Source organism: Thamnophis elegans, chromosome 6 (assembly GCF_009769535.1).
Source record: "Thamnophis elegans isolate rThaEle1 chromosome 6, rThaEle1.pri, whole genome shotgun sequence".
In the NCBI taxonomy this organism is placed as follows: Eukaryota; Metazoa; Chordata; class Lepidosauria; order Squamata; family Colubridae; genus Thamnophis; species Thamnophis elegans.
The window spans coordinates 39,035,342-39,059,683 of NC_045546.1; the positions used below are offsets into that span (position 1 = coordinate 39,035,342).

Consider the following 24,342-nt stretch of genomic DNA (forward strand, 5'->3'; position numbering starts at 1 on the left):
AGGGACCACGTTTCAATTTCAGTGTGCATTCCTAACCAGTACCCCACCACCAATGCATTACTCTTTATATAAAGCTTCATAATTATCTATCTATTGCAGATAGTGTTTCTCCCAGACTGACCGCAGTCTGTTCCCTTTTAAGAGACTAAAAATTCAGCTGTAACAGCTGTATTTAAAATATATTTTTGTCTTGAAACAAAATGAGTCCTGATTCTAGAATTTAAAAATATTCATGTACCTCTGCAGTGAAACATTTTTTTAATGTAATTGGTACTGACAAATGATTGAGTTAGTAGTAAGGTAAATACACTTATAATCTAAGCTTCTGTTACAAGGAAGTTGATATGCAAAATGATAGTTAAGCCACATTGTATATATTGGTAACATGATATGTAAAACAGGGCATCCAAGGTGTGCCTCCAATTTATAAATATTTCAGTAATGCACACATTCAGGTACAAACTGCAATTGGCATTTTCGCTGTTTAGGTATACTGTGTCTCTTGAATTCCAGATGGTATAATACATTCAGTTATACATAAGCCTGATGCATTCAGTTATACATGAGGCTTATGACCACTGTCAAAGTATGAATGTGTGCTTATTTCTAGTTTTCTTGGTTAGGTTGCAGACATGAAAAGTCACAGAGCATTTAACTGTAAAGTAGAAATGAAAGTTGTTTCTTCTGGTTGAATATTCTGGTTACAGAATCAACAGAAAATTCCGGAAAATATAGATAAATGCATGATACATACCTTAGAAAAATTAGTTATTTGTACTGTATATCCTTCTTTTCAGAGACAAGTTGACACACTGATTTTTCTTACAAAACATAAATAATTCATATTCTAAACCTAACCTACTAAGGATTTCTCAGATACCTGAATTAAGCCCTTATAAATGCAGAGTTGTAAATGCAGTTTTTTGTATAATAATAGAATGTTGTCAATCAGAAAGGTCAGCAGTTCGAATCCCTAGCACTGCATAATGGAGTGAGCACCCGTTACTTGTCCCAGCTTCTGCCAACCTAGCAGTTCGAAAGCACATAAAAATAAGTAGAAAAATAGGGAACACCTTTGCTGGGAAGATAACAGCGTTCCGTGCACCTTTGGCATTTAGTCATGCCAGCCACATGGCCACGGAGACGTTTTTGGACAGCGCTGGCTCTTCGGCTTTGAAACGGAGATGAACACCACAACCTAGAGTCGGGAACGACTAGCACATATGTGCGAAGGGAACCTTTACCTTTTAGAATGTTGCAAATTAATCATTATACTCATTTGTACATAAATCGTCTTGCACACACTTCAAATAAATCACTTAAAATGTAATATTTATATTTAAAATTCCATATAAAAGTTCTGATTTCTGGATTCCAATAAAGAAAACAAATACCAAATGAGTCAAACTTTTAATTACTATTCAGTTCTTTATTGAGGAAAATAACTATATATTTGAGTGTGACAAAAGTATTCAAACCTTTGCTTTCAGTAATTGATATACTCATTATGGGAAGCAATAACTAAAACTAAACCTTTCCAAAAACATTTCACTCATTTCTCAATATCTCTGAGTTCACCAGCTTCAACTCGAGGTTATTGGTGGATTCCTTTTGCATGAAGTCCCCACGAGTCAGGACTTTGACTTGGCCATTCTAAAACATTAACTTTCTTCTACTTAAACCTTTTTAGTTGAATAAATTGTGTATTTGGGGTCTTACTGCGCGACCTACTTTCTCTTGAACTTCACGGATACTCTAACATTTTTCTGTAGAACTTTCTGGTACAATTCAGAATTCATAGTTTAATCAATAAAGGCAAACCATCCTAGTTTGGAAGCAGTGAAGCAAGCCCAAATCATGATACCCTCCAAAATCCAAACTCCTAGTAAGCATCAACAGCTGTTTTCCGAGGTCTTTAGAAATTTCCTTTGTTTAAGCCAAAAGACACTTCCATATACCTATGAACATCAGAATTTGATTGTGAAGACTCAGAATTCTGTTCTTTAAATAAGGCAGAATACTCCTTTAGTCACACCTCATAATCACACCTCATTAAATCCCATTGATTTAAACACCTGAGTCTAATATTCTTTTCAAATGAACTAATAATCCTAGATTTTCACAACTTTGGCCATGCACAAATAAGTATCTTTGAATCATTTTTCTTAATATATAAATGAACAAGGTATTATGTTTTTGTCTCATTTGTTTATTTGGATTCTCTTTATCTAGTTTTAGTACTTGTGTAGAGAACAGATATATTTAAAACATATTTATGCATATTGAAAATTCAAATTGGTTTACAAACCTTGAAGCACAACTGTATTTAAACATTTTAAGGAAAGTGGGGGGAAATTACAGTGTATTTTTATTTAAATTCTATGACAAAAGAAAACAGGTTAAAATGTACTGTATGTAGAAAAGCAGCACTATTAAATGTTCACTATTCAGCTATAAATTATTGTCATTTGTTTATTACAACTTTGTCTAAATAGATGAATTTATATTAGCTTTGGATGGGTCTAGAGACATTGTAATAATGAATTGAATTATATGCACACAAAAACTGTCAGTATTTTCACCAGAACAAATCAAATAATTTGAGGAAAATATCTTTATATTTATTAGCTGAATAATTATGTGGATGCACTACATAACCCATGATCTGCTGGGTCATCCTTTCAGATATATTTACTTACCTAAACAGATAAACAGAATGGGTGGGCAAAAAAAACCCCAGAGGGAGCAGGTGTATTTTGCAACTTCCTGCCAGCTTCCCCACTGCTTTTGCTTGTGGAAAACTGGAGGGGAGTATTGGAAAATCCAATCATATGACTGCAGCTGACCAAATTTGCCAATCCAACTGGCCTGAAGATCCTTGAAATCTCAATTCCCCAGAAGTGATGGGTGCTGGATTTTGTAGCATTCTTTAAGATAGCAGATGTGAAGTACCTTGATTCAAAAATTGTTGCTCTATTAGGCACTGTTTGGACTAATTGAAGTTTACAAACAGAAGGATGGTTTTAGTAGTAACATGTTCGTTCCTAATTTAATTTTTAAATTCCAGAATTTTATGGAATCCAAAGTAACACTTTTCGAAACTGATGAGGAAAATGGGAAAGTATTGGATGCTGTAAATCAAGAAATTCCTGATTTGGAATGGGCAGGATTTGGCCTAGTGACAAGATCAGTTAATGTGAAAAGTGGAGTGTAAGTTGAATTTCAAATGTTTGTGCAGCATGAATTTCCTGATTTTCCTATTTATCATTTATTTTCAATCTTAACTCCATAAATAAATTAAATAAAAAGGTATAAGTAATGAAAAGTACCGTGGGTTAAGCTTGACTTCCAGTGACCATGTAGATATAATTATTCAGTGGTTTGTTATGATCTTCAGCAGGAATATTTTTCAACTCCCCATTCTATCTAAGTTGATTACTTAGGATGTGGAGTGAGGCTTGCCTTTCATATAGATGCTGCACATAAATCAACTAGCATATATACAGTACTACGCAAAAGTTTTAGGCAGGTGGGAAAAAATGCTGTAAACAAAGAATACTTTCAAAAATGGAAGTGTTAAACATTTATGTTCATAAATGAACGAAATGCAGTGAATGAATAAAAGAGAAATCTAAATCAAATCAATATTTGGTGTGACCACCCTTTGCCTTTAAAACAGCAGCAATTTCTAGGTACACTTGCACATAGTTTTTGAAGGAACTCGGCTGGTAGGTTGTTCCAAACATCTTGGAGAACTAACCACACAGATCTACTGTGGATGTAGGCTTTCTCACATCCTTCTGTCTCTTCATGTAAACCCAGACACACTCGATGATGTTGAGATCAGGGCCCGGGGGGGGGGGGGGGGCATGCCATCACTTCCAGTACTACTTCTTGTTCTTTATGCTGAAGATATTCTTAATGACTTTGGCTGTATGTTTGGGGGTTGTTGTCCTGCTGCAGAATAAATTTGGAGCCAAATACTCCTCCGATGGTATTGCATGATGGATAAGTATCTGCCTGTATTTCTCAGCATTGGGAACACCATTAATCCTGACCAAATCTCCAACTCCATTTGCAGAAATGCAGCCCCAAATGTTCAAGGAAGCTCCACCATGCTTCACTGTTGCCTGCAGACACTCATTATTGTACAATTCCCAAGCCCTTCGACGAACACACTGTCTTCTGCTACAACCAAATATTTCAAATTTTGACTCATCAGTCCAGAGCACCTGCTGCCATTTTTCTGCATCCCAGTTCCTATGTTTTTGTGCAAACTTTAATCACTTGGCCTTGTTCCCATATCGGAGGTATGGCTTTTTGACTGCAACTCTTCCATGAAGACTACTTCTGGCCAGACTTCTCCGGACAGTAGATGGATGTACCTGAGTCCCACTGGTTTCTGCCAGTTCTGAGCTGATGGCACTGCTGGACATCTTCCGATTTCGAAGGGTAATAAGTCTTTCATCTGCTGTACTAAGTTTCCTTGGCCAACCAATGCATCTACGATCCTCACCGTTGCCCGTTTCATTGTGCTTCTTCAAAAGAGCTTGAACAGCACATCTTGAAACCCCAGCCTGCTTTGAAATCTTTGTCTGGAAGATGCCTTGTTGATACAGTATAACTACTTTGTGTCTTGTTGCTGTGCTCAATCGTGCCATGACATGACCTGTCTTTCACAACCTCACTTTGGTAGCAGAGTTTGGCTGTTCCTCACCCAGTTTTAAGCCTCCTAAACAGCTGTTTCTGTTTCAGTTCGTGACTGGGTTTCAACCTATGTGTGACATTGATGATCATTAGCACCTTTTTGGTATAATTGGTTGATAATACACCTGACTATAATCCTACAAAATCCCTGACTTTGCGCAAGTGTATCTATGAGAATTGATGCTGGTTTGAAGACAAAAGGTAGTAACACCAAATATTGATTTGACTTAGATTTTTCTTTTGTTCGCTCACTTTGCATTGTGAAAATTGACAAAAATAAACAATCATTATTTAAATGTCTGAAAGCATTCTTTGTTTACAGCATTTTTTCACACCTGCCTACAACTTTTGCACAGTACTCTATATTTTAATATGCTAATGTAGAGTTTCTAATATTAAAGATGAACTTGAGTTCATGGTTTAGTCTTAAACTTTTAAAGCACAGAATATTTTCTCTCTCTTTTTATCAGAGTAACAGCTTAGATTTAGTAAAACATTTAGCCACAATATAAAGTATTACACACTTCATAAATGACATTGAAATGTTTGTCAATTAACCCATTATTCTGAAATGTAACTTTTGGAAACTAAGAATTCAGTATTGTGGTTTGATATGAGTTCTTTGTTCTGATTTAACTTTTTATGCTTATAATTTCATTGAAGCAGTAAATACTTTATATGTCATAGAAACACCAGGTATGGTATATGTTATATTTCAGTAACTGTTTTTCAAATGTAGTTTGACTCTTGGTAACTATACGGACATGTTATACAGTATAGTTTTTTTGGCAACGCTACACTAAGCAATGGATTTGTTATTGCTGTTTCTGGGTTATATTTTCAATCTTTCCAGCCTGAAAGCCTGGGATTCACATTACATTATGCCTAGAGAGCCAGAATTGGGATGGATTAGCCATCCCTTTTTCAAGATGAAATAAGAGTGCAGCAAGAAACTTTTAGAGGAAACCTGGTCATATGATTTATCTTAAAATGTCTGTTGTATGTTATACCTAGGTGGGTTGCTTATCAACAGAAGTATTTCTGTGGAGAACAATACATATTGGAGAAAGGAAAATATAAGTGTTTTTTGGACTGGGGTGGCACTAGTGAAACTATTATGTCAATTCGCCCCATTAAATTGGTAAGCTAACGTAATTTCTGAAAAAAGTTATGCAATAAACTGAAAGTTATTTTAGTAATATTTATAAATAAATAAAATAAATATTTTATAACAATCAATACCTGAAGAGTTAAGACAGTCCTATACAAACTCTTTGTATCATGCATGAAATTATGGTTTCCTATTCTTTTAAATATATTTACATTCCTATAAATTTGTTAGGATTTTTATGATTGCTACCTAGAATCATCAAAATAAAGAAATGCTAAAGAATTAATTAGGTACTATGAAAACATTTCAGAGAAGAAGAAGAAAAAAAATTGTGACAAATTTCATACAAAAACATATTATTCGAAAGAGAACACAACATATAACAAGGATATATGTATATGAACCTATATTTTATTAAAAGAAAGCCATTTGAATAGGAAATTGAAATATAGTCAGTTAAGTCAACTTATAAAAGGCATATTCAGTTTGTCATTTATCCTAGCTACCATAACTATTTCAAAGAGTTTTCAGGTCATGTTTTGAATCTATGAATCAACTTCAGTTATTCCTCAGTACTTAGAGAACTTTCACAAAGCTTAGCTCACCAGGAAAACCTTCAAACTAGATCTTTTTGAATTATTTTCTCTATGTGTTTCATATTTTTCTTTAATGACATATTTTTGTGTATATGATACATATATTTTCTTTTTACAGGAACCATTGGGAGATCATCAACCCATACACTGGGTAAGTTCTTGAAATAAGGTATTGTTCATTATGATCAACCAGCGAATATAAGCCACAGCAGAATAAGAATGTGTTGAAGGTAAGGAAGGGAATAGAGACTAGTCAAATAAGGAATTGCTTATATGCTCACAGCTGAGGCTGAAAGACTTACCGGTACTTAGACTGTTGGTACAAAAGCAGGAAAGAGTAGCTTCTATTAATTTAGTTTACTTCCTTGGTTAAATGTTGTATTTTGAATGTTATTTTCAATTTTTTTGGTTTGAACTGCTGAGAAGAGTGAGTAAATTCCATTGCAGCCATTCTGTAAGTCACAATGTAACAGTAAGAAGCTCAGGATGATGAAGAACAGTGCTGGTGGGAAGAAACATGCAAGGCATCAGAAAGAGAAACAAGAACCTATTAGGAGCAAAAGCTTTGGTAGCATTTGTCAGCTAGCACAAACATGCTTTTTTCTTCAAAAGGCAACTTGACTGTTTTTTTTCCTTGAGGAAGGAGAATAAAATGTTTTGCTTTTCATCCTAAAAGCTTCATCAGTTCTCATGGTGGGGAGATAGAGGGATAGGTACTCACAGTTGAGACTAGATGGTGGAAGGATGGAAGAATAGGTTCTGATATGATAGTAGGGGTGGATGGAAGGATTGTATTTTTTTTTAAGTCATCTGGTTGTTAACAGTTCTGAGAGCTGTTGAGGCCACTTGGGAGGGTTTCTGTGCCCTCAGGGTCCAACCAATAGTCATCTCTATCCAAAATGTAGACCTTGTGTAGCCAAAATGTGGACTCTATCAAAAATGAAGACAATTGTTTTGAAAGAGGGGTAAAAGAGTCCATCTATGTTAACCCCCTCAACAGAGGTGGAGGAATAAGACACCATCTATCTCCAGTTTAGAACACAGCATTTGCAGCAGTTCCAAGAAAATTCCACAACCAATTGTACTCTGATTCAGGCACAAATAAACCCTCAAGTGGCCTTAACAGCTGTCCGAGATTGCTAACAACCAGATGACTGCACAGAAATACAATCCTCCCTTCCTCCCATATCATACTTTCAGAACCTGTCCTTCCATCCCCCTCCATCAAAACTGATGAAGCTTCTTGGATGAGAAATGAAATGTTTTCTTCTTCCTCCTCAAGGAAAAAAAAATAGAGAAATTTTTTGAAGAAAAATATGATCTGGAATACTGAGAATCTCCACAAACATATGTCAGCTATTTTGGAGCTCTACAATACAAGGGTTGGTTTTTTTTCCACAACCTCACATAAAAACAAAGCTGTCAAAATGAGGATATAGGTGCCTAGAAGAATGGGTGCTTTGGTTGCTACCGTACCTGACTGGGAAGGCCTTGAAAGCTCTAGCAGTGTTCCATCCTAGATGTATGCTAATCATAAATTAATATGTGCTGCAATACAACAACCATTGAACATCCATGCTGAGAGCAACGTTTGCCAAAAACACCAAAATCTGGTTCAATGACTGTGGGATTACTGCGCTTGATTGGCCTCTTAATTCTTCCTCCATCCTCTGGGTCCTTGGTTTCCAAATGAGATGCAAAAGTTGCTCTCATCAGAAAAGAGGACTTTGAACCACTGAGCAACAAGACTTTGGACCGCTGTGTTCATTAAGACCAGGGTCAACGCAGCTGTCTACCAGATTTTGGAGCACTTCATGCTTCCTTCCGCAGACGAGCTTTATGGGGATGCTGACTTCATTTTTCAACAGGACTTGGCACCTGCCCTCACTGCCAAAAGCACCAAAACCTGTTTCAATGACCATGGGATTACTATACTTGGTTGGCCAGCAAACCCGCCTGACCTGAGCCCCATAGAGAATCTATGAGGCATTGCCAAGAGAAAAATGAGAGACATGAGACCGAACATTGCAAAAGGGCTGAAGGCCGCTATTGAAGCATCCCAGTCTTCCATAACACTTCAGCAGTGCCACAGGCTGATAGCTTCCATGCCACACCACATTGAGGCAGTAATTGCTGCAAAAGGGACCCAAACTAAGTACTGAGTACATATGCATGCTTATACTTTTCAGAGGTCCGATATTGTTCTATGTACAATCCTTGTTTTATTGATTGCATGTAATATTCTAATTTTCTGAGATGGTGGATTTGGGGTTTTCATGAGCTGTACACCATAATCATCACAATTATGACAAATCACGGCTTGAACTATCTTGCTTTGCATGTAATGAGTCTTATATCATATATTAGTTTCACCTTTTAAGTTGCATTACTGAAATAAATGAACTTTTGCACGATATTGTAATTTTTCGAGTTTCACCTGTAGGTTCAAATTAGAGGAAGGTCATCCCTTGAACTGGATCAGAGAGCTTGCCAAGAAGTGGCTGTCTCTGGAAATACAGACTTTTCAAGATGCATTTGAAGATATAGTCTTAGAACAATTTATTACTAACATGCCTGAAGCAATTTATTACTGGATTGTAGAATATAAACTGGACAGCTGTAATTTTGTTAAAGGAATTTTTGTTGGTTTATCTGTAGGCCCTACTGAAGCAAAACTATAATTTAAAGCCATTTGAAAATTGTAGGATCTGAGTTTCATTATATAACTATACCTGAAATCTAGAGTCTTGGCATATCTAACATATTTGTCATAGTTTTGTGGTACCACATGCTATATTCTGGTGTTATATTTTCCCTAACCACAAGTTATTAATATTGGAAAGTGGTATGCAAAAAATTCATTGTTGAAATGTGTCAAGTTTCAAATACCCCGTTTCAAGTTCAAAACAGTTTGAACAAATACTGTAGGTTTGTTGCAATTTTAACCATATTCAAAACAGGACTGCTTCAAACTCAGAATGTTTTCAGTATGATTAGAATAGATTGGGCATTTCTCGTGAAATTTGAACAATCCATTTCACATACAAAATATTTCAAATATTAAACATTTTGTTCATTATAATTTTGGAGATTTCCTGTCTAAAATAAGTTTTTAAAATGTTATGTTTTAGTAATATTTTTTTCTTTTTAGTTATAGTGCTTCTTCCTCAGAGTGTAGGAAGACATTTAAAATATTCAAGGCTATTAGACAGTTTCATAGTCCATAGATGCATTCTAAGAATTTTTGAAAAGAAACCATCCTTGAATTTCTTAGTTCCTTTTATATATTAATTGTCTGTTCTGGATGGGAATTTAAAACAAATTCATTACCTTTTAAATTTGTGAGACAATGAGATAGTTGAAAATTGTTTGTTTGTTTGATGTTCTTGCCACTATGGATGAAAGATCATCTGTCAAATACCCAGAAGTGCTGCATTACCAAGGTGACTTGAGCGTGACTTAGAACGTGACTTGAGCGTGTCTACTATTTTTTAATTATAGCAATTATTGTTTCATCAGAATGACAAAAGTATTCTACGACAAGCCACATCTCAGTTGCCTGTGTGTGCAAACTTTACACCAGATCATTTTACATCCCCCTCCCCGCCATCCATGCCCTTCTGTGTAGTTACTGCTACATTTACTGAATTATTTCATATTTTCTAACAGTAAGTCTTGCACATTTTGTCAGTTTTTAGGCTAGATTTTTATGTTACGGATAAATAATTTCCTGGAAAGCAATAATATGTTCTGACCCATATGTGGAATACCTTAACTTTAGTTAGCAATAACATGCAACAGTTTCTGCATCTTACTAATTAAATAGTAACATGCAGGCTATTATGTCAACATTTGTGTGCTTGTAACAACCCTTTTGGCAGAATCATTTATCAACAATTTATTATTTATTAACCATATTTCTATCCTGTCAGAATCCAGAAACTCAGCATTTACATAAAATATAATGTTTTATACTTCAGTTGATGGAGCAGTGCCTGACAAAAGCTCTTCCATTACATAGTTTGTTTTCTAGCTGATTCTTATACATTAATTTTTTATTCCAGTGTTTTGCTTCTTTACAGATCAAAGCTTTTGATAATATACACTTCCAGGGATCATGCATTGATTTTACAACAGAAGCTGCTGATTTTACATCATTCATACCACTCTCATTTAAAGTTTTACGGGGATGGTGAGCTGTTTTATGCATACTTTTTAAAGCATTTTGGAAAAGTATTTCAATCTATTTCGGAGATTTAATTCTTATACATTTTAAAACTGTTTTGAAGTATTTCTCTCCTAAAATAGAATCGATAAATGTCTTATACAGTTGTTCTTGCATGCAGTCAAATTTGCACCATAGTTAAGCGGATTGTGTAGTGATCTTATATATGACTACAAACCCTGATCCATATACATCATGAGGCCTGGTGTAGCACATAATGCGGTCAGATAAATTGTTAGGCGTAACCAAATTCAATACTGTCACCATTAGTGCCTTCCATCCAAACACTGGATTATATGGTTGATTGTGTGCTTAAAATATGTCAGTATATTCTTCACTATTGTAACTGAATCCATTCATCTTGCTGCTTTTCTTTCTTTCATCTTTCCCAGTATTATGGACTTATCAAGGAAGATGGGCTTTTACATCTAAAATTAAGCCTGGTCACTTGTGCCTTTTGTTTTCTTGGCTATCCATATAGTATTCTCAGGAATTTTCCCCAACACAAAAGTTCAGAAAAGTCAGTACACTTTGTGATTTGTTTCTTCAAAGTCAACTTTCACTTCCATAGATGTTAGAGAGAAATCATTACTGAGAAAATTCTCAGTAGGGACACATGATAGCATTTGAATATCTTTTCTAAGGTTTTCATTGCTACCCTACCAAGTGCTAGTTTGTAAAATATTTATTGATTTCTGGTTCCTTTATTGTTGATAGCTGGTCTTAAAAAGCAGAAGCTATTTTGATGTTTTTGATATTTTCATTGTCATTTCTAAGATTGTTAGTTGTCATTAGCTCCCTTTTCTTTATATTTAATCATTTTTTTCATTGCTCCTTTATATACTAAATCTTGCAGATGATTTGCATTTTCAGCATGATGTCATCAACAAAGCTGATGTTTCTTCCTCCAATTTAAAAACACACTCATCTTCTTCCACTCCAGCTGCCCTCAGTACAGATTCAGCACATAGGTTGAATAAGTAAGAACAGTGTATCGCCTTGCCAGTATGAGATCAGTCTTTCATCATGCTCTCTCCAGATTGTGGCTTCCTGTCTTGTTAGAGGTTACACATGACGAGAGTGAGTGGGCATGTTGAGGGAAGAGGTGGTATTCAGGTTCTGATCAGTTCTAGAAAACCGGTAGTGGAAATTTTGAGTAGTTCAGAGAACAGGGAAATACCACCTCTGACTGGCCCCATCCCCATCTATTCTGTGCCTCCCAAGTGCCAGCTGGATTTTACAGTATCCTTCCCCTGGAGTGGGATGAGAATGGAGATTTTAAGTATACTTCCCCTGTCATGCCCACCAAGCCACGCGGTAGTAAAAAAAATTGAATCCCACCACTGGTTGAGGGCCATCTAACGAGGAGCCCATAATGCAGCACCGTATCATCAACCATTTTATATTTTCTATTCAGGAGGGTTTTATGGTAAAATACAACATTTGTATATTATTGTCTTCTGAATGTAATAAGAAATCATGTCTTTTCCATTGTCCCATTGTCCCTAAAGTGATTCTCTGTGTCTAGCATCTTCCTGTATGCTACTGCCCATTATGGGTGGCTGATTGCCTTAACTAGGCAGCTGGGATAACTACCTTAAAGTTGCTGGGAGTATATACTCCTGGCACATACAAGTAGCATTTTCACTCATACACTTCAGGGACAACTCTTCCAATGTGTACGAACACATTTGAACACAGAGAGGATCCCGCTAGATTAATTCATCAGTTGAATTAATTGTAAAATTGCTTGGTGTGTGTTGCATGCTGGGCTTCAGAAAATTGAAATCTGAAATTTCAAGATCATTATTGAATGATTTTAATGTAATTAATAATAGCAAACCTTTTAAAACTATTAGTACTCTGCTAATTGAATCTGAATAACAACAATTATAGGGACTCTAGTTCACTGTTTTTTGCTAATTTAAAAGTTCAGATCTAAGGGCAGCCTGCCAATTTTTGTGTTTCAAAGAACCTATTTGAGATTCTGCAGATAACAATGCAACCCTTAGCAACCCAGTTGGTGTCACTGAAATACAGAACATTGAATTGCAAGTTTCTGGTCAGTGCTATGGAAGAGATATGAGGATGATGATTAAAATAATACTTTTACAACTGCCGCACAGAGCTTTTCTCTGTTCCATCTTCTGAATATAGTAATATCGGAAATAGGGAATTCTAGAAACAAAGCCATTTGAGAAGTGCATCAAGGGTATTTGGAGATGAATGCTAGCCATTATTGTATATTTTTGTTTCTACACATCAATCCATCAACATTTAGTTATAATTTGTAATAATAAATCTGTATTTCTATTCTATTCTATTTTATTTAGTAGAAACCAATACAACTTCATGTGGATTTTTTTTCTTATCTTTCAGTTGGTTGCTTTATTATCAGGGAGAAACTGCTGTTGAACAGTGTGTGCTAGAAGAAGACCTCTATCCTGACCTTGCTTCCTGTGGGTGTTCAGCAACTAAAGTCAAGTCCCTTAAGCCTGTTCATCATGTAAGAACCACCAAGCAGTATTCAGAAAAGCCTTCTACAGCCCAAAATGCAGTGTCCTCTAAAGAATATAATCAAGCAGTTGTGGTTCTGATTTGTATATTTTTATTTTACAAGGGTTGAGGCATACATCTCTAAGAGATATTAGTAAGAAGCCAAATTTATTTATATAAAGAAACTTTTTATTAAATGAAAAGCAACCCAGCAAAGAATTTACACAACTTGACAGAGATCTTACATTGAAATAATATCCATATAGGATCACATGGTTGTGATAAAATTATAAAGAACTATCTGACTTATGTTTCTTACATGGATAGTTTACTTACTATATAAGAAATGATAACCATTGAACCAATAGGGACAGATTCATAAATTAAGCTAAACTAGGCAGTTTAGTTATATAAATTTGGGAGAATTCCCTGTTTTAAAGTGAGGGTAACTAGTAATCAATAATTATTTAAAATGTTATGAAGCATTTAGCTCAATAAAATTTAATTCACATAAATTATAAAGCCACTGAAATTGCCTCAGCTTCATGCCCATTCAGGAAGAAAGGAATAATGTGAATATTAGCCCTTCAAGGTAGATCAGACTAGGAATCTAATGTCATGTAGGTCAGTACTATTTTTATTGTAAAGCTTTAATAATAGGATCTTGCAAATCTGAATGTGTTTTTCACCTGCCTGTCTCTATTTTTGTGAGAATTATGGAATTGTCTGAGATATTTACTCATGTTACTTTCTTACCCCACTTCAGTTATTACCACTTCAAAAATCTAGATTGCAGCAGAGGCTGAGAAAATTTTCTTGTGGTAGTCTGATATTTGCATACCAGATCTGCAAAAATCTGTTACACAAGTAGGAAGTAACAGCCCAGATAAATAATTCTAGATGATAAAAACAAGTTTTTTTATCATGTAATATCTTTTTTATGATGAAGAAGAATCTGAGTATTTTTTAAAAACATTTCAAGATTCTTTTGACTTTCTGATAGATTGTTTGAAAAACTCTAGCACAGTGTTTCTTAACCTTGGCGATTTTAAGTCCTGTGGACTTCAACTTCCAGAATTCCCCAGCCAGCTATGCTGGCTGGGGGATTCTGGGAGTTGAAGTCCACGGTATTTAAAGTTGCCAAGGTTGAGAAACACTGCTCTAGCATTTGTTTGTAATAATAGGAACAACCAAGTGTTGTATAGAAATAGCTGCATGGCATTACAAAATTAATGCTGTTATGTTCAATATTCAGTGGTAACATCCATTACAAAATAGATAAGACATTATAAACGTAGTCATGGCAATGGTCAATATATAATAACTGAATAAAACAATGTCAACAATGTCTAGAAAGAGTGCAGAGAAGAACAAAGATGATTAGGGGACTGGAAACTAAAAAACATGAACGGTTGCAGGAACTGGGTATATCTAGTTTAATGAAAAGAAGGACTAGGGGAGACATGATAGCAGTGTTCCAATATCTCAGGGGTTGCCAGAAAGAAGAGGGAGTCAAACTATTCTCCAAGACACCTGAGGGTAGAACAAGAAGCAATGAGTGGAAACTAATCAAGGAGAGAAGCAACTTAGAACTAAGGAGAAATTTCCTGACAATTAGAACAATTAATCAGTGGAACAGCTTGCCTCCAGAAGTTGTGAATGCCCCAACACTGGAAGTCTTTAATAAGATGTTGGATAGCCATTTGTCTGGAACGGTATAGGGTTTCCTGCCCTAGGCAAGGGGTTGGGATAGCTGAAATGTTGCTGAACAGGACATACATGCTAACTTTTCCGCTGGGTTAGCAGATAATTGCATTTGTGCTTAATTGCTTTAAGAAAAAGTGTGAAAATGGTTTCCTCAGTTTTCACCATTGTACTACATTAATATTGTCTATTGTATTTTAAAATATTTTGAAATAGTTTTTTTAACGTTCACAAATTATTAAGTTAATTCATCTTATCTCATCACTAAGTACACATTGGGTATCTACTTCAGAGAGTATAAATAAAAGAAGATAATGATCATTTTGAAAAATTAGGTTTTTTACAGGTTGTCCTCATTTAGTGACTGCAATTGGAATCCATCGCTTGGCCCTTAAGCAGAGCAGTTGATGAATGAAACCATGATTGTGCTTATGATCTTACTTCACCTTTCCTTTCCTTTACAGAACTGTAAAGGTCATAAATCTGAGGACTGGTTGCAAAGTTACTTTTTATCATAATTACCAACAGTTGTTGTACATGACAGTTATCAAACAAGAACTACCTGCATAAGCACAGTAGTTTCTGTTTTTTTCTTTTAAAAAAAAGCTTTTTTCCTCCTGGGCCTTCTATTTATTTCACTATTTCAATTGGCTTAAATTCATAATACAAAGTATCTTCTTCTTGGAAATGTATCTAAAAACTACAAAGAAATTGGCAGAGTTTAAGGGAAGTTGTAACAGAAAATAAAGTCCCCTGGGAAAAGGATGCATTTTTCCATATTATACTTCCAAAACAGCTAGTCTACCAGAGTGGTGCTCTTCTTGGTTGTTGTTTTGCTCAGGTGGGAGGGAGGTAATATAAGATCTTAAAGGCAATAATGCAAAACATTTCTTTTATTTTTGTGCACAATTACACCAAGTCTGGGTCTATGTAAATATTAAATATTAACCTTATTTTATTTTAAGGAGTTCACAAATTGGTTCTTTTGTCTGTCTTTATCAAAAAAAAATTAAAGGGTAAAAAAATATTTCAGTCAACTCTATACTTAATTGCTTAATAATAGAGTTCATTTGTAAATAACAAAATTTATTCAATCAAAGTATTTATTATGGATGACTATCAGTTGACCTATTACGAGGAATTCTCATTACTTTCTGTGATTACTGACAACTTTTATTTGGCTTATCTACTATTGGTATGAAGTTTTAGCTTCATATATACTTGGATGCCAGTTCCCACAACTCTCTGCTATCATAGTGAATTTTAAGAGTTGAATTTCAAAATTTGAGTATCATATACTTCCTACTTTTAAATCTATTGAATCAGAGATAATTTTGCTTGGGAGATTGTTTTTTTAATTCAATTTTCCTGTGTTAAACAATGTAACTAAATAGGACTTGCATGTATTAAATGACTTCAGAGGATTAGAGTTACTTGAATGAATTAGCAATAGCAATAAGACTTATATACAGCTTTACAGTGCTTTACAGCCCTCTAAGTGGTTTATAGCCAGCATATTGCCTGCAACAATTTGGGTCCTCATTTTACCCACCTTGGAAAACTGAGTCAAACTTCAGCCTGGTGAGATTTGAACTGCCAAATTGCAGGCAGCTGGCAATCAGCAGAAGTAGCCTGCAGTACTGCATTCTAACCACTACGCCACCTTGGTTTCTTTATTGGCATATAAATTGGTAGAAATAATTATATAGAGGAAAATTAAAATTAATATATCCATATTGTACATGCTTGCCTAAAATACAAATCACATCACATCTTGGTCCCATTTTTGTATTATTTTAAAAATGTTATACTATGAAAGTCCATTTTGTAAGAGTTCAAGATCAGCAACTATAATCACTGTTTATCTTTTTATCTTTATCACTTACAGTAAATTGCTTAGTCCTAGTTGATTAGGGAACTCAACAAATAACATTAAAAATGTGGGTAGATTAGTACTGAATTCCTTTTGCTTTAATTTTGGTTTATTGATTAAATTTTTCAGAATAGAATGAAGCCAACATTATTTTCTAAATAAGCATCTGCAAACCAAGGAAAAGCTTCCTCACATATGGGGAACCAAAGAAAATCTAAATATAACTAACCAATACAGTATTAATCTTTTTTTTTTCTTCCAGGTTTTTGCTGAGCCAATGATCAGCCTTTTTGCACTAGAGAATTGTGAAGGCAAAGAGCTGCACTTGCAAGAAGCTACCAGTTCAATTCTGAATAAAGATTTTCACTTTCTTACTCAGTCAATATGGGTAAAAAGTGGCATGTAAGTACGACAACGATAACATAAATTAATGTACTGAGAATTTTATTTCTTTACTCACTGTGGAGAAATCACATACACATATCTCATAGATGAACATACCTGTACTTACTCACTTCTTATTTAAAACATTTATATATTCTATCTTATATCGAATTCTAGATAGCTCTCAACCTACAATTAAAATAGCATTAATAATAAAACAACATAATATATACATACATCAAAACCATATACATTAAAAACCTGGCACCAAAGTTAAGCTTCCACATGCAGTCCATCATTGAATCCTCTCATCCACCTCACTCTATCCCAGCACTTAAGAGGAAAAACAAGATCTTAAGTACTGTTTGGAAGGGTAGGATAGAGGCCTGCTGAACCTCAAGGGGAGGAGCTGCCATGAAAAGAGTAAATTCCTAGATCCCATAAAATGGCAATGTTTAAGGGAAGGGACTGGAAGCATGCCCACCCTATTTGATATGGTAGGAATGATAGATAGCTAGAGACGATCCTGCAAATAACTTGGCCCTAGAGCAAGATAGGGCTTCAAAGGTAATAACCAACATCTATTTATCCAAGCATTGTATATCACTTCCTTCATACTTTGTTATCTTCTTCTTTTCTTTTCTTCTTCTTCTCCTCCTCCTCTTCCTCCTCCTCCTCCTAGTGCAGGGTCTGCTTTTTTCACATCATTCAAGAAACTGAAACATGAAAGACTGTGATTTTTGTAAGTCTTCCACAAACTAACAGGGTGGAGCCCTGAACATTCAGGGGATACCACTGTATGGGAGCATTTACCAAAAAGGATCATTTCTAGATCCCATTCACCTCACCTTGTTGGATGAGGGCCCTTAACATCCTTTCAGAAAGAATGCAAAAGACAGACAGAAACTTAATAGCAGACATGGCCCCGGAAGGTATATATGGGCTAAAATAGGATTTTATAAGCTAACAAGTCATTTTGTCCTAGATCTAGAAATCTATTAGTTACCAACATAATGGCTCTTATAAAGTTATCCATGCCAATTAGGAGCTGGGCTGCTGCATTTTGGACCAACTGCAATTTTCATTTCTTTTAAAAAGACCAGCATATTTGTGTTTTGGGCTCAAGGCCACATAGAACCTGCAAGAAAACCAGAAGATGATGACTTTTAAGATATGAGGCGACTATTTAGACTCCAACAATCTTCCTATTCAAATTTACCTCTTGCAAAGGACATTTTTCTCTTTAAAGCCAGCATTTATTGAGTTTAGCAAATCTTTTCTTTAGGAAAAGAGGTCCATCTTTTTTTTAAAAAAAAAAAAAAAACCTTATTAGTCTTTTAAATATTAGGGTTAGAAATACAAAGACAGAATTTAAAATATTACTAATATAGTTACGCAAAATTCCTAATTCAGTCATGCTCTTTTGAGGCAGTTTGACAATGCCAGGAAGTAAGTTTTCCAAGCTAGAAACAGTTGATGTCTCATGGACAGACAAAAGAGCTTATTAAGGGGAAATCCTAGGAATCTGTCCCTTGAACAATTTTTCAGTGGGATGGGACAGAACATTTCAGACAATTGTTACATTGCCACATCAGTGAATTTGTATATCCCTATTACTTGGCTACTATTATCAGCTTTGTAAATAGATAGAGATAGCTGAGGGACGCAGTGGCTCAGTGGCTAAGACGCTGAGCTTGTCAATCAGAAAGGTCAGCAGTTTGGTGGTTCGAATCCCTAGTGCTGCGTAACGGAGTGAGCTCCCATTACTTGTCCCAGTTTCTGCCAACCTACCACTTCGAAAGCATGTAAAAATGCAAGTAGAAAAATAGGGACCACCTTTGGTGAGAACGTAACAGTGTTTCGTGCACATTCTCCATTTAGTTCTGCCAGCCACATGACCACGGAGACATCTTCTGGCGCTAGCTCTTCAGCTTTGAAATTGAGATGAGCACTGTCCCCTAGAATCGGGAACGACTAGCACATATATGCAAGGGGAACCTTTACCTTTAGAGATAGCTGGGCTAGTTGGAACTGTGTGAGTCCTTACTTAAGAGAATGAACTGAATTCTTTAGTGTTTTTGGATTTTCACATAAAATTCCTCCTGAAAATCATGTTTCTTTCTAAATTAATTTATATGTCAATTATACATTAATAATCAATGTTTAGATTGGCTCCACATAGGCTTTTCATTGTAGCAGTATTTCAGGTCAACTAAGATGTTCTTATTCCTTTACAATCAGTACATAAGTAGGTCCTTAGCCTTCCAGCCAGTGAGACTTCTCCTGTCCCTAAACCACATTATTTTCTACATGTCAATATTTTCTTCTGTTCCTTTGTTCTTAATTTTTATCTTATCTGTTTTCTTTTTCCAAATACAGATTTTATATTTACAGTATATGTATCTTTTCTAAACAATTGTCAACATGCTACTTCAATATTTTACTAATATATGGGTTGTTTTAACATATGGTAAATATCAGTGGTGGGTTCCAGTACGGTTGGAATGGGCCCGGCATTGGCTACATGGATGTGTGCAGCACGCGCATGCAGCGCGTGCATGTGTTGTAGCTGCAAATGACGCTTCCGCAAGCCTCTGCGATACTCCAACTGCTCAGCGGAGCATCGCGCGGGCGCTTGTACTTATCTTTTCATATTTACACAAAACATATGACCTATCAATGCACCAGATTTTCATATTTGATACAAGTTCTGTTTCTTTTATGTTGATATAAACAGCAAGATGTTTCAAAACTACTATGTAAATGTAGATAGGACAGTTTCACAATAATATCTTAAGAAATATTAAACATGAAAAATAATGTGGAATTGTTTTGTTTTGCTAGCATCTTCCAAGCAAGGTAGAATTAGCAAAACTGTGTAGTTAAATTACACCTTTAAATAAAGCTTGACCTGAAAAGCATGAGTAGGCAATCTTATTTTAGGATAATCTTAAGAACATGCAATACAGTAAAACTCATATTTGTAATTGCTGCAGCATCTACAGTGCAATACTTTTTAGCAGCCTAACTAGGGGCAGTAAAATAAATTAAGAACTTAAAATTTATCATAATGTCCTTATTGTGCCTTAAATATATTACGAATTAAATAATCAGTCCAAAATATGTGCTTGTTTGCCTTTATCCTATAATATGACCATATACAGTATATTAATTCACACAAGAGAATGTACAACACTATACAGATATGGTGATTCTAAGTATAGGGTCTCATACTGCTATAGACAAGCACTTAAATTTTTTTAAAAGTATTAAGTGAATTATTGATATGCCTTTTGTAACATGAGGCTTATTTAAATAATCATGACCATAGCCAAGGCTTGAATACATTTAAGAGACAGTGTCTAGAATTTTCTAAAAGATTTTCTTTATAATTAAATATGAAGGAAAAATTCCAGTGTTAAATGTTATCTTTGCCACTACCTTTTCCTCTCAACATAATAGGGGATGCCTGTAAAAACAGTTGTAGTAAAATAAACAACTACAGATAGCCCTCAACTTACAACCAAAATTGAGCCCAAAATTTCTGTTGCTAAGTGAGATATTTGTTAAGTGAATTGTGCCCCATTTTACATTTTCTTGCCATAGTTAAATGAATCACTACAGTTGTTAAGTTATTAACACAGTTGTTAAGTGAATTTGGCTTCCCCATTGCCTTTTCTTGTCAGGTCACAGAAAGTGATCACATGACCTCAAGCCATATCTGCTGACAAGAATTTGAATTTTGATCATGTGACCAAGAGGATATTACACCATAAGTGTGAAAACCAGTTATAAATCACTTTTTTCCAATGCCGTTGTAACACTGAATGGTTACTAAATGAGTGACTGTAAGTCAAGGACTACCTTTAATTAGAAAGATAAAACTTTCACATTCTTTATAAATCATTGCCATAGTGAAATATGAACATAAACTAGAATGTTGTTTTGTATTTTCCATGTCTGGAACTCTTTGCATACTGTACTGAATGTATATTGTATTTTGAAACAGATGGATTGCTTATGAAGGCTGCAATTTCTTGGGGAAACAGTTTCTTCTTGAATCAAGCAAGATTTCAAACTGGACACAGTTTAGTGGATGGACAGCAATTGGCTCTCTTCGTCCCATAAAGCAGGTACTAGTGTAAAGATGATTCCCATCCCCCTAAACCTGAAATGGCAATTTGAGGTTCTTAAATGACAACCACTGAAAATTGATAAAGTGAGTTCTTGCCATTTTAAGGTTAGAAATACACAAATCTATCTACAAAGCCTAACACTACACTTTACGCACATTTGGAAGCATGAAATCAAATAAAAGTTTCACCTAAGACACCTAATTTTATGATCCTATTTGCCGCAGTCATTAAATGAAAAATCACCTGCTTACACTTTCCTACCTTCTCTGCCAGATTCCCCATTGACTTAGCATGTCGGAGGCCCTCTGGGAAGGTGTTGTGATCAATGTTGATCACATGATCACAAGATGCTGCAACCATTGTAACTATGAACAGGTTACTAAGCACCCAAATTGTGATCTTATGACTACAGTGGTGGTGTGACAGTTGTAACTTCGAGGACAGGTCATAAATCATTTTTTTCAGCAGTCATAACTTTAAACTGATTAAACAAATCATTGTAAGTCAAGGATTATCTATACTATTGAGAAAAATGTTCTGTGTATACAAGTTTTATCATATGGATTCATGTTTCTTCATGAAGTATGAGTTAATTATGCTTTTCTATTTCAGCCAGCCGTGTATTTCAGAATAAAGAACAGATCCCAAGAAAAGTACTTGACAGTTGCTGGCACTTTAATGGATGGAAGAGCTACATCAGTATGTTTGTTCCCACAAAATGGCAAGAATACTCAGATCTGGCATTACAGTCGTGGCCTCATCAAGTCCAAGGTAGTTTTTTTACTTAGCAAATTTATATGCCACCCATCTCAACTTTTAAGCAGCAGACAAATTAAAATAAGATCAGGATATTAACTGATTTTTAACTCATCCTTATTAACTAGCTTCATATCTGCGGAATGTTTTAAATCAACATTTCATTGCACTTACAATCTGCTGTAACAAGTGTGACTTTTAACTGCAAGTTCTTTAGAATAAAAATGGGCCATATTTTAAAAGGAAATGAAAGAGATCTTTAGAGAGTTTATAATACATTTCATGGAATAACAAGTTATTTCATTTCTAAAAGTTTCAGAAATAGTCATTCTGAATGTAATCATCATTGTAATGGATATTTTTGGGGTTAGAAAGTTCCCTAAATAGTTGGTATTTTTTCAAAATGAGAATTTACTTATCTATAATTCCCTACCAGTCTAAAGTGAAGGCAGATTTGGAGCAATTTCAATAATCTATTACATGTACTTACTCTTTTTATACATTCCAGGAATATTTGTTAGATCTATATCCACCTAAACCCCAAGGCAAAATACACAACTCACTGTCCTCTAATGTTTCTTCACAACTATTTTGAGACAGATTTTTCTGTGAGGTTGCTCAATGGTGGACTTGAATCTCATCTCACCACTCTTAGTCCAACACTTTTGCCTTTCTAAAAATCTATAATCAGTTCTACTATACACACAAATTCCACTGGTTGCAAAGGTAAATTAGGTAATTAAGAATTCTGAATGTGTTTAGACTCTTAAACAAAAAAATATACTAGGAATTCTTTGTTATTTATGTACTAAATCAAATTCTGCCTATCATTTTTGCTCCACAAATTAAAGGAACATTCTTTCACAAACCGTTAGCAAATTATAGTTGCCGTGATTTATAAAAATTATTGTTCTTCTAAGTGGAGTATGAAGGGTAAATTATGTTTTTAAAATTTCTGGCTTAATTTATACCTAACTCTTAATACAACTGGTCAAATTTAGACCACTGCCTACCTATCCCCAATAATTTGTTTTAGAGCTACTATTTCCTTAAGTGAAGTTACATTTTATGGTATTATTTATTAGACATATGTCTGACAGAAGTATATACATAACACTTTTAAGGCAATCAGCAATTTTTCCCACTCCTACCTATCTAGGTCAATGATGCTTGCCTTGATGTCATTGGAGGCAGGGACATACCTGGAGCAAAAGTTGCCCTGTGGGCAGAACATGGAAAACCAAGACAGAAATGGACATGCAATAAGGATGGAACCATCACATCTTATCTCAGCGACCAGCTTGTTCTTGATATCAAAGGTAATAGCATAGAGGGGATATAGAAAGTCTGCATACTCATTAAAATGCCAGGTTTTTGAGATGTAAAAAAAAAAAATCAGACCAAGATAAATTACTTCAGAATTCTTTCCACCTTTAATATTAACATATAAGCTGCATAATTCAGTTGAAAAACAAACTGAAATATTTTAGGAGAAAAAATAACAATAAAAAACTATAATAATGTGACTGCATTAAGTGTTCACACTCTTTAGAAGTAGGGATGTGGCTGTGTTCAGAATCACATTCAATCTGATATTAAATAGTAGTCACTACACACCTGCCATCAATTAAAGTCTGATCAAGCCCATATAAAGTTCTGCTGTTCTAGAATGATTTTTTTCTCATTTACTCAGTTGCCTCTTACATAAAAATGTATGGTCTGCAAAGAGCTTACAAAGCATCAGAGATCTCATTTGATGTACCATGGAATACAACGAAGACAATCATTAGCAAGTGAAGAAAATATGGCATAACACAGACATTACCAAGACCTGTATGTCCCTCAAAAATTAATTTAAAAAAAACACTAATTGAGAGGCTGCCAAGAAGCTTACATTAAAGAAGCTGCAGGAATTTCTGGCAAGTACTGGTTAAATACTATATATGACAACAATCTTCAATATGTCTGAACTGTAGAGTAGGATAGAAAGCAAGATAGCCTTTTCTTACAAGGAAAAACATTCATGCCCAGCTACATTTTGCAAAACCCTACTTCAAGTCTGACAAAAGTATATGGGAAAATGTCTTATGGTCTCAAACCATGTTTGAACTTTCTGACCATGATTCCAAAAAGTAAGTTAGGCATAAAAACAGCACTGCACATTGCTAAAAGTACATCATACCCACACTGAAGCATGTTGATGGCAGCATTGTTTTGAGGCTACTGTTCCTCAGCTGGAACTGGGGCTTTAGCCAAGATGGAATTATGAACAGTTCCAAATATCAAACAATTTGAGCACAAAATTTTCAGGCTTCCGCTAAAATGCTGAAGAGGTATTTCACCTTTCAATACAA

General features: G+C 35.0%; 1 protein-coding gene across 2 annotated transcripts in view; it reads left to right on the plus strand.

Annotated features, from left to right (window-relative positions):
• Positions 1 to 24,342, plus strand: part of CRYBG3 (crystallin beta-gamma domain containing 3) — a 67,088-nt gene that overhangs the window by 37,902 nt on the left and 4,844 nt on the right. Inside the window, exons 13-21 of one of the 2 annotated variants that reach the window (XM_032219282.1) lie at positions 3,068 to 3,210; positions 5,722 to 5,848; positions 6,533 to 6,565; positions 10,497 to 10,606; positions 13,019 to 13,145; positions 16,975 to 17,114; positions 21,106 to 21,229; positions 21,845 to 22,003; positions 23,148 to 23,307. In XM_032219282.1, coding sequence (XP_032075173.1) covers positions 3,068 to 3,210; positions 5,722 to 5,848; positions 6,533 to 6,565; positions 10,497 to 10,606; positions 13,019 to 13,145; positions 16,975 to 17,114; positions 21,106 to 21,229; positions 21,845 to 22,003; positions 23,148 to 23,307 — 1,123 coding nt within the window. Of the gene's footprint in view, positions 1 to 3,067; positions 3,211 to 4,081; positions 4,630 to 5,721; positions 5,849 to 6,532; positions 6,566 to 10,496; positions 10,607 to 13,018; positions 13,146 to 16,974; positions 17,115 to 21,105; positions 21,230 to 21,844; positions 22,004 to 23,147; positions 23,308 to 24,342 lie in introns of those variants that run through there. The other variant, XM_032219283.1, reaches the window with a different exon arrangement.